An 11,080-nucleotide genomic window follows, 5' to 3' on the forward strand; every position below is an offset into this window, starting at 1 on the left:
AATATAATAGTAGGGATAGTAGGCGTGTCACTGTTCACTTAACAAGTCACTAGCATGAACGAGAACAAAATATGTTTGGTATGTTAACGAAAAAAAAAAACAATTTTATTTCAATCACTGAGCATGGTTAGGACATTTGGCATAGTGCCCACGTGTTGTTTAATAGACTGGTCGCGGTCGTTTAGTACAGAAAGTGGAATAGTTGAAAGTGAACAATTGTTAAAACTACAACTAAAAAGGGGAATGTATAAATGATTATACTTAATTTAAAGGTGTCAAAACTACAATCAAATAACTCAATATGCGTGAATATATATGGAGAGTACATACATAGTGAACCATTTTTATTTCATATCACAAGTACCTGTTGTGTTTGCTGTTGAAGTTGTTTCCTCAGGTGGTAATGGCGTCGTTACTGAAACAAATATCGAAAAAGTGCAGTATTTGTACTGCAAGGATCCCTGTACATTGACAAGAAATGTTCAGAGACCACGCATTGAAAACGAACTGCATGTTACCATTGGTGAGTAATGTAATACATGCCCAATGTATATTTGTATATCAGTGTCCATATACATGTACATGTATTGGAAGTAAAAACTCTATATGTCGTTTGGTATTTTTCAATAGCATTTGTTATTCAAAGTCGTTCACTATACCATACATACGTATAAATAATAACACTTGATCGAAGTAGTAAAAAACATGTCAAAGGTGAACATCAATTTATGTAGAACAATACATGATGATGAAATTATTCCATGTACATTTAAATAAATACTACTCACCACTGCCATATTGACAATAATAACCCCACGTGCCTGCTGGACAGCGACATCTACCGTCATAATAATCATAGTACCCTCCATTTTGACACCCTATATTACGAAATAAGGAAAACTGAATCAACAGCACTGCACTTTGTTGAGTATAAACACAGAATGTCCTCTTATTGCCGTGGCACAGAGACACAATCTGTATTAAAAATTACATGTGCTGCAGACAGGGCGGGGGGCGCGAGTGGGATGTTTAGTGTACTGCTTGTGTCATGATTTATTTTGTTGCAAGCGACGTTTGTTGAACTTTAGCCGGACATGCAACGTCGTGATTTTCCAAGTATTTGGAAACAATCAAACAACTATTAGCAAACTACATGACTTTACTTTAGTAAACCTGCTTTTCATCGTCAAAACAATTCTACTGAATTGCAACTTTTAAAAACCATCCACAAAATGATCCCTTTTCCTTGAAACCTACTCTGTGTTGTCATTTCCGTGGGTCTCTCAGTGGTTTGTCCTAAAAAAAACACATTCAGCTTGAAGTGTTCAGTGCATTATTTTAGTAAAACATTTAGTTCTAGAGCCAACAGGGGTTTACGTGTATATTTCTACACCGATACATAATAAAGCTAAACTAATAAATATAGCATCGTAACTTGTAGTTTTTAATTTTTTTTTACTTATTTGTTTATTGATTTTTATTAATAGTCACGTTATAAATCTGATTATATGGAACCAAAGAATGATTTTCAAGATATACATCTTAAAATAAGTATCGTGATATTCAGGCTCTCCTTACGTCCATAAAACTGGCATTTCTGTCCATAGTGATAAGAGTCACACTGACAGCTGTATTCTGTGTATTGGTACGGCCAGTACGAGGTTCTCTTCGGGTAACATGTTCCACCGTTCTGACACGGATTGCGGTAGCAGGGATCTGATACATACATCATAAGAAATATAGGGAGATGGAGAGACTTTGTGCCACAGAAAAGAGAGGACATCAAATTAGGGAAATCACGGTTTGTCAGAGATCCAAATGTTTTCAGTAACAGTGATCTTATTGGAGAACATATAACAAACCCAATACCCAATATAACATGTAACAAACCCAATACCCAAAGTAACATATAACAAACCCAATATCCAATATAACATGTAACAAACCCAATACCCAAAGTAACATATAACAAACCCAATACCCAATATAACATGTAACAAACCCAATACCCAAAGTAACATATAACAAACCCAATATCCAATATAACATGTAACAAACCCAATGCCCAATATAGCATGTAACAAACCCAATACCCAATATAACATATAACAAACCCAATACCCAATATAACATGTAACAAACCCAATACCCAAAGAAACATATAACAAACCCAATACCCAATATAACATATAACAAACCCAATATAACATGTAACAAACCCAATACCCAATATAACATGTAACAAATCCAATGCCCAAATATAACATGTAACAAACCCAATACCCAAAGAAACATATAACAAACCCAATACCCAATATAACATGTAACAAACCCAATACCCAATATAACATATAACAAACCCAATACCCAATATAACATGTAACAAACCCAATGCCCAAATTAACATATAACAAACCCAATACATCAGTATAAGCATATTGCTGGTATAATACACAAATTACAAAAAAAGTACATTTTAATTAAAATAAAATATACACATTTCTACAAACGTTTGTTTTGCAGGATACAAAATATTATTGTTGAGAGTGCGAAAGAGAGAGTTTGTTGGTGAATGAGAGAAAGAAAAAGAGAGCGACAGAGAAAGAGAGGCAGAGAGAGGGTGTTTGTTTATGTGTGTGTGTGTGTGTGTGTGAGAGAGAGAGAGAGAGAGAGAGAGAGAGAGAGAGAGAATAAGAGACGGAGAGAGAGAGATGAAGAAGATATCCTCTCAAGCTCACCATACGTTGTAGCTCCATTGGTCTCCGTGGTGTGTTCTACAGGAGAAAGTGAAACATTCACAGTTAGCCCATAAAGGCTATGCAACGTTTTACATTATTGAAAAGGATTAAACAAATATCTGATCTGCGCTATTGAATTATAGATCGACCTTGACTTTGTCATTAGCACATCCTGACACATTATTGATTGGGGCTGATCAAAGATCAAATTTACATTTTGTTATTGAATTATATAATGACCTTACGTTTAGATTAAAACAGTAAAGAATGCAGCCTTCATTATCTAAACATGTGCCAGGAGAAACTACATACATAATTTAATCACCACGTGTCATGACATAGGCGGCACATTTATAATCAATATCTTATATTCATATCTTATTCTTTTTATCTAGCAAACAAACTTTTATCATAAGGCAAACGTTGAAGTCGACAGTATCGAGTGACAACAGATAAACACTGACGTGGTCAACGGCTACCAAAGATGGCACATTGCGCCATCGTTTATATGAATAATTCAGACGTAGTGAGTAAATTGATTTATCATTGTTTGCTGACTTTATCCAGACACAGATACCAAATTAATTTACATCAGCTTTATATATAGGTTGTCCTGGAATTACCTAAAAAGGGAAATATACTTACAGGTTAGTCTTCTAAAACATGCAGCTAAGTAACAAACAAGTACATTATTCGTTAAACATTTTACAAAAAGGCCAGATATCCCATACAAACCATTCAAAGGCGAGCTTTTGTAAGCACAACATTCCAAAGTTTATGGTTTTATTAACAATAATATTTCATTCAAGCGAAAGTTATACATTAAGCGTTTCCATATAGCAAAATCGATCCATCCATCAAAACAAATAGGCCTACGCTATGCAGGGGCGGATCCAGGATTATTTGAAAGGGGGGTTCCAGAACGGAACGAAGCCGACCATCGCCCCCTTGGTGTGGGATTCGGGGCTTGCTCAAGGGCCCCGTAAATTGTCGGTGTTTTGGGGAGCAAGCAGTGTCCTTTGGTAGAGTTCAATACTATGATTTAGCTAGTCAAAATGCTAATTTCAAGATGGGAATATTGGTGTAATAATTTTTTTCCCGAAACTGCTATGTGCAGTAAACATATAACAATATTTTCTGCCTAGAAATGTATAAATAATTTAATCATACCTGGTCTGTACGTTGTCGGGCAGTTCCTTTCGTCCGACCCGTCGCTGCAATCCCACCCTCCATCACAGACATATCTCCACGGTATATACCTCCCCGTCGGGCACCTGAAGCTACTCTGGGACACTAGGAAATATGGAATACATTTGCCTTTGAGAACTATCTATTCAGCTTTTTTTTCTTAAAAAAAAGCGCTTGGTGCATTTTAGGGATTGAGCCCATTGTAAAGAAGTTCATTTAATAGTGCGAATCAATCTTTAGCACATCATTTCTAAAACTCTATAAATGTTTTTTTTTTTTTTAGTTAGGAAAATGTGATTACATTTTGAAGAAAATGGGCACGAGTAAGTGAAATGTTTAAAATTTGAGACTGTTTAACAACACGCAATATGTTGTCCTGGAATAAGATCATGCTTACCTGCCCGCCGAGACAGCGCAATAACAACGATCACGAAAAATGTCGTCTGCATCATTTCACATCCTTAACACTAATGACTTGTCACCTCGTGTTTTACTGAGTGAAGGAACGCTGTGGAGGGGAGGGTCACAACCCGGCACAGATTTTTTTTTTTTTTTGTCCAGTGAAATAAGAATAAAATGTATCATTGATGTACTTACATTATTTCATTATAGACAGCACGTCACCATCGACTTTATAGGGAAAATCGATCACTCGACTACAAGTGCAAATAAAAAAAGTAAGTAAGCATAAACACGTACACTATTACTCGCTTTGAACGGCTCGGATGCAAACCCCATCTGTCACCCCCAGCTAAATATACCCTTCCCCTTCGGAGGTGAAACCTTATCGAAAGAGATGTTGATTTTTCCGCGAATAACCAATATGGAAGATAAGAGACCAACAGAGACAGTTCTCTGATTAATATTTCAACAAATATCGTATTGGTATGGCGGGATAACGCCACTCTTTTTTGTTTAAATGTTTGTGTCGAAATGGTCAAGCAGCTGTCCTCAAGTTTAACGATGGTTTTTCCAAGAAGAAGTACCAGTTCACCTTCCAGCTATGCACTGTTCGCAATGCCATCTAGCGGACACTGCCGTAACCACGGACCAGTGAATAGAACAAAATATTAGATATCAGTATTATTACGTTGTGAATTATTTTAAATTAAGCGAATTAAACTGTCAGTGTATATTAGATAAATATGAGCCACAATGACAATACAAATGTTGTTCTTATTTGTTTATTTTTAGTTAATTTGATTTCCAGTTAATTGAGTAAAAGTTCATTTCTTATATACAGTACTACAGGTGCGTCTCTGCGCGGTTTACAGACGCCTGCTCATAGTTTAGGCCGTGATACAGTGTAGGTGTTGATGCTCTGGCCTCCCTGGGGGGGGGGGGGGGTACAGGCCGGCAAACTGTATGAAGCTCTGAAAGCAAGTTAGGAACTGTATCATTGCTTCAACCCCTGATAAGTGTTAAGTACCAAGCAGGGAGACAGCAGGTACTGCTAATAAAGGACTGGTATGTCCCCAGACAGGGCTGAAACCACGTCCTCCCGCTATGGAGGCGGACACTCTAACCACAAGGCCACGGTACCATTGAGTACGGTTTAGAAATATGATTCAGCTAGTCAAATGATAATTTCAAGAAGGGACCATTGGTGTGATTTTTTTCAGAAATCGAAGAGGGGTCAGGACCCCCTGGACCTCCTCTAAATACTTTACTGCGTCCCAGTACACAATGAAAAGCAGGTGACTTCTATGAAGACGAACCATGGTAAACGAAAGTGAGTACGCTAGTTATGTAAAATTAAACAATTCGCAAGCTGGGCCGATCATGTATATAATCACAACGTTGCCCGGTCAGTGTGCGCTGGTTTTTACATTTCAATCAATATCTTTGTTGATAAGTCAATTAATCTAAAAACTTCTCAATTCTCTGTTAGCCCATTTCAACCCATCATAATTTTTCTCAAACCAGTCCATATCTGTTTACTAGAAAACCTACTAAGTTTAAAACCAAACGAAGTAGAATTAAAAACGCATTCTGAGTGCATGGATGGCTTCTTGTTGAATTTATCTGAGGTCAGTTAAAACTTTTTAAACACAAAATAACACATAAGTCACCTTAATCAAATCAAAAAGTTATACTAACTCTTTGAGGAAGTAAAAAGCAATATAAAAATAGAATAAAGCCATATGCATTTTCTATAAGAAGCAGTAAATGAACAGCATGAAACATTAAAACTTAAAACTAAACAAAAATAGGATAATTGCAAAGTAAATATGGTATATCAAAACAAATATTGACATTCTTTTTATAGTGAATAGCTTGGTATAACAAATAACAAAACAACCCTACATGATGTTATTTTAACACACGGTATAACTGCTTTTGTTCATTTAAGTATAAAAGGTCTTTCTCGTTTCCTATACACGTTATTTTTTTTCATTTGCATTCGCATTACTTTTTATTTTATTTATCTATTTTTATTTTTTCGTATATTTTGTTAATCGTAAAGTATCCCGCACGAAAATGCAGTAGTATCGAAGTAACAAAGAAGCATTAACGCAGTAGTGGTGTGGAGCATATTTGCAGTAGAAATACAGTATAGCCCACTGCAATTCTACTTCAAAAATTACATAGGGTTGTACAGAGGAGGAGTATTAATGCAGTAGATTAGCAGCATGATAGAAGCATGTTTCAAATATGCAAATTAGCTTCCACATCGAAGCAGATTTGAGGCATGTTTGCAGTATTATTGCAGTAGTCTACTGCGCTGGAGTATCTACTTCGTTTTCGTGCGGGATATCAAACGTAATTGTAATAAAGTATCAGTATACATGACATCTTATTTGTATACAGTCACTTGGAACCAGTCACTTGGAACTGGTCTAAATATTTTTCTGCTTCTTCTTTTTCTTCTTTGGTAGTAAGCAAGCCCGTATGATGCTTGACAAAGAATATGGTGATCCATATAACACTGCTATGATGTATTTGAATAAAGTGAATGAGTTGCCATCTGTAAAACAAGCTGATCATGTAGGCCTTAAGAAATTGGCTTTGTCATTAACAAAGTGTTCTTATGCAATGCAACATTTATCTTACCTCAGTGTGTTAAATCACCCACCCAATATGATAAATGTAGCTAAGAAACTGCCTTTTTCTTTGCAAAATAAATGGCGAGAGCATGTAGTTAAGTTGAGACAACATCAACAAAGGGTTGTTCAGTTTTCAGATCTTGTCTCCTTTGTATCATCAGCGTCTGAAGTAGCCAACGACCCAGTGTTTGGTAAAGGGGCCATTTCTACAAAGTCTTCAAAGCCTCCAACAAGTAGGTTCAATCAAAAAGTGTCCAGTTTGGCAACGACCATTTCTGACGTCACTACCGCGCAACCGTGTTGTCCACTTTGCCAAGGACGTCATGACCTTGAGAACTGTCAGACATTTTCATCTAAGAGCATCGATGACAAGAGAGCCTTTCTGATGGATAAACGCCTCTGTTTTGGATGTTTTGGACGGGACCACGTGTCAAAGGGCTGCACCAAGAAACGCCGATGTCAGAAGTGTCAGAAATTGCATCCAACTTCACTCCATGTTGAAGGTTTTCGGACCCGACGATAACCTGCTGTCCAATCGCATTTTCTCACAGCTCAAGCTAATACACAGCTTACTGATGGTGCTACTGTGTCTTCCTGCGTTACCACAGTGTCTACAGACCGTATTTTTCATGCATTTCTCCCAGTGAAGATCCACCAGAGGGGTAGTAGCACTGTTATGAATGCATACTGTTTTTTATGACAATGGAAGTAGTGGTTGTTTTATTACAGAAGGATTATTCCGCCAACTTGATGCTTCGGGTGTAACTACTCGTCTTCAGCTCAAGACTTTGTCTGGAAGCAGCTGTTTTCAAAGCAATGCGATGGAAAATCTGGTGAATACAGATATCAATGGTGATAATGCCATTGAACTGCCACGAACTTTCACAAGAGATGATATTCCAATCACCAAAGATCAGATACCTACGCCAGATATCGTCAGAAGGTGGGATCATCTCAAAAGTGTTGCTCAGGAAATACCAGAATTGCAAGAAAATGTGGACTTAGCTATCTTGATTGGAAACAATTGCCCACTAGCCTTGAAGCCGCTTGGAGCGATACCTTCTTCAAATGGAGGCCCATATGCAGTGTTACTTAGACACGGTTGGACAGTACATGGACCGTTAACTGCCGATACTAGGGACCACATTACATGCAATCGTATACAGGTGGAGGAAGTCCACAAAGAGATAATTTCCCCTGCTACTGCAATACACATGATGGAGCTTGATTTTTGTGAGCATAAGCCATCATATCCTGATGAGAAAGGAATGTCACAATGTCACCAGAGGACAAACGTTTCTTACAGATTGCAGAAGACGGTGTTGTTTTTGAGAATGGTCATTATACTCTGGTTATGCAGAGCGTGTTCCTCTTTATGATGTCTCAGCACAGGGCCAAGTATGGTACTTACCTCATCACGGTATATACAACCCAAACAAACCGGGGAAAATTAGAGTAGTGTTTGATGCGAGTGCCAAGTTTCAAGGGACAAGTTGAGGCTGAGCATTCCAAAGAAATATCCTCAATTGATATCCATTATGATGAGCTACCAATCACAAAGACGCTCGGAGTACAATGGAACATTGAGACAGATCAGTTTGAGTTTTCCATAAAGCTGAAAGCCAAACCATCAACTAGAAGGGGGATCCTCTCCCTCATTTCTTCGCTTTATGACCCACTTGTTTTGTGGCTCCAGTGATATTGCCAGCGAAGAAAATACTACAGGATCTTTGTCGTGATGGAAACGTGGGATGGGATGATGATGTACCAGAGACGTTTCAAGAAAGGTGGAGCAAATGGTCATCTTCGATATCAGCATTAGAAAATGTGAAGATAAACCGGTGTTTCAAACTTTCAGACTGTCCCCCACATGGTGAAGTGCAGCTCCATGTCTTCTCAGATGCCAGCTTCTGTGGTTATGGATCAGTTGCCTACCTTCGATGTAAGGATTACGCAGGAAACATAAATGTTTTCTTTGTAGCAGGAAAAGCTCGACTCGCACCCATCAAGACTATGTCAATCCCGCGACTCGAACTTACCGCTGCAGTTACCTCAGTGCGACTAGCCAAAATGATAGAGATAGAAATTGATGAAGAGCTGAAAGTTTTTTACCATACCGACTCCACTACTGTACTTCGCTACATAGCCAATGAGAAGAATCGATTCCCAGTGTTTGTGGCAAATAGAATTCAACTGATACGCGATTTTTCCAGTGTAGAGCAGTGGCGTTACGTCCCGTCATCAAATAATAGTGCAGACGAAGCCTCTAGAGGTTTATCAGCGGATGAGTTGTTTGACAGTGCAAGGTGGTTGACTGGTCCAGAATTTCTATATACCGAGGAAGATACATGGCCGGCAAGTCCACTACATTCTGAGACGCAAGACCAATGAGAATCGGACGATGAGATCCAACATATAGCGTGTTTTGCATTGAGCAGTGATGGAGAAGATTCTTTCTTTCAGCTTGTGAATCACTACTCAAGTTGGTATAAATTGTGCAAAGCGGTTGCTATCTACGGAAAATTTGTACAGTGGTTGTGCAAAAGAGAAAAGTCTAAGACGAGTTTCTCTCCGGTGATTATGTCCGAGGATATTGCCCAATCGGAGACCACAGTCATACGTTGGCTACATTGGCGCAGTTACAAAGACGAGATTACCCAACTTACCTCAGCTGATGCAGATCAAACACGGAGCCGGGCAAAAACGGTGAGCAAATCCAGCAATCTTTACAAGTTGGATCCAGTTGTTGACAATGGTATCTTGAGAGTGGGTGGAAGATTACAGCGAGCAAATCTACCAGAAGAAGCTAAACATCCAATCATACAACCTAAAAAGGGCCATGTTACTACTCTTATAATACGCCAAGAACACGAACGTCTGGGGCATGCAGGTCGAAATCACGTGCTCTCAAGCCTGCGAACGAAATATTGGATTTTAAGTGGAAATGCTGCTGTGCGTTCTTTGCTGGCATCTTGTGTTAAGTGCCGACGTCTCACTGGTCCAGTGGAACAGCAGAGAATGGCCAACTTACCTAGTTGTAGAGTAGATGAAACGCTTCCTTCGTTTAGCAGATCAGGAGTGGACTGTTTTGGACCCTTTGTTGTAAATGACGGAAGGAAAGAAGTCAAACGATATGGGGTACTTTTTACTTGCCTGTCTAGTCAGGCAGTACACATAGAAGTTGCCATGAACCTTGAAACGGACACTTTCCTTAACGTGCTTTGAAGATTCATTGCGCGCCGAGGAAATGTTAAAGAGTTGTGGAGTGACAACGGAACAAATTTTGTTGGTGCTCACAAAGAACTTAAACAGGCTCTTCAGAACATGAAACATGATGTCATTCATGATAATATGTGTCCAGTAGGCATTGATTGGCATTTTAACCCTCCTGCAGCAAGTAACATGGGTGGGTCATGGGAACGCATGATACGGTCTGTTAAGAAAGTTCTCACGGGTCTTTTACAAGGACATGGAACCCAGCTCGACACCGACTCCTTTCACACTCTCCTCTGTGAAGTAGAAGCGATCATCAACTCGAGACCACAGTCTCTATGGATCCGCGTGATGAAGATTCTCTAACTCCGAATCACATTTTGACGCTCAGATCACGGGTTACTGTCCTGCCACCAGGTGTATTCCAGAGAGAAGATGTTTATCTTCGCAAACGCTGGCGACGAGTACAGTACCTTGCCAATGTGTTCTGGGCAAGATGGAAAAGAGAGCTTCTACTGAACTTGCAAAGTCGTGCAAAATGGACGAAACATCGGCGAAATCTAACGATCGGTTATGTAGTTATCATTCGAGAAGAAAATGTGCCGCGTTGTGAGTGGCGCATGGGTCGTGTTAAAGAGGTAGAGATGGATTCTGAAGGTTATGTTAGAGCAGTACTGCTTAAAACACAAAGTGTGGATATCCGTAGACCTTCCAACAAGTTAGTTCTTTTAGTTCCAAATGAACATTAGATGATTTCAGTAAAATGGTTTTGTTTTGTTTTAAGGGCACTTAGAATTTTTTTGTTTTGTAGATAAATAAGTATAACATATTAAGTATAACTTATTTATGGAGCCGGGTATGAAAGTGCCAGATTCCTTGCCTTAGACCTACAAG

General features: G+C 38.8%; 2 protein-coding genes across 2 annotated transcripts in view; one reads left to right on the forward strand and one right to left on the reverse strand.

Moving 5' to 3' along the window:
- Positions 1–4,414, reverse strand: part of LOC106167426 (scavenger receptor cysteine-rich domain-containing protein DMBT1-like) — a 48,294-nt gene extending 43,880 nt beyond the window's left edge. The window contains exons 1-7 of the mRNA XM_087014088.1: positions 4,324–4,414; positions 3,909–4,031; positions 2,739–2,774; positions 1,579–1,716; positions 1,258–1,296; positions 789–878; positions 365–415 (exon numbers count right to left, since the gene is read on the reverse strand). Coding sequence (XP_086870214.1) covers positions 365–415; positions 789–878; positions 1,258–1,296; positions 1,579–1,716; positions 2,739–2,774; positions 3,909–4,031; positions 4,324–4,378 — 532 coding nt within the window. The 5' untranslated portion in view covers positions 4,379–4,414. The remainder of the gene's footprint in view (positions 1–364; positions 416–788; positions 879–1,257; positions 1,297–1,578; positions 1,717–2,738; positions 2,775–3,908; positions 4,032–4,323) is intronic.
- A 3,835-nt stretch (positions 4,415–8,249) lies between these two features.
- LOC147761912 (uncharacterized) lies at positions 8,250–9,364 on the forward strand. The gene is made up of 2 exons (XM_087014089.1): positions 8,250–8,376; positions 8,670–9,364. Exons 1-2 carry the CDS (start codon positions 8,250–8,252, stop codon positions 9,362–9,364), a joined length of 822 nt encoding a protein of 273 aa, XP_086870215.1.
- Positions 9,365–11,080: the final 1,716 nt, after the last annotated feature.

This window comes from Lingula anatina, chromosome 5, assembly GCF_051362555.1.
Source record: "Lingula anatina isolate TDL-2025a chromosome 5, LinAna3.0, whole genome shotgun sequence".
Classification (NCBI taxonomy): domain Eukaryota; kingdom Metazoa; phylum Brachiopoda; class Lingulata; order Lingulida; family Lingulidae; genus Lingula; species Lingula anatina.

Excerpts from the sequence above, each read along its gene's own strand:
- LOC147761912 (XM_087014089.1), top strand. The coding sequence starts at position 8,250 with ATGTCACCAGAGGACAAACGTTTCTTACAGATTGCAGAAGACGGTGTT. Across the intron at positions 8,377-8,669 it reads TCAGCACAGGGCCAAGTATG|TGATATTGCCAGCGAAGAAA; the intron begins GTACTTACCTCA and ends TTGTGGCTCCAG.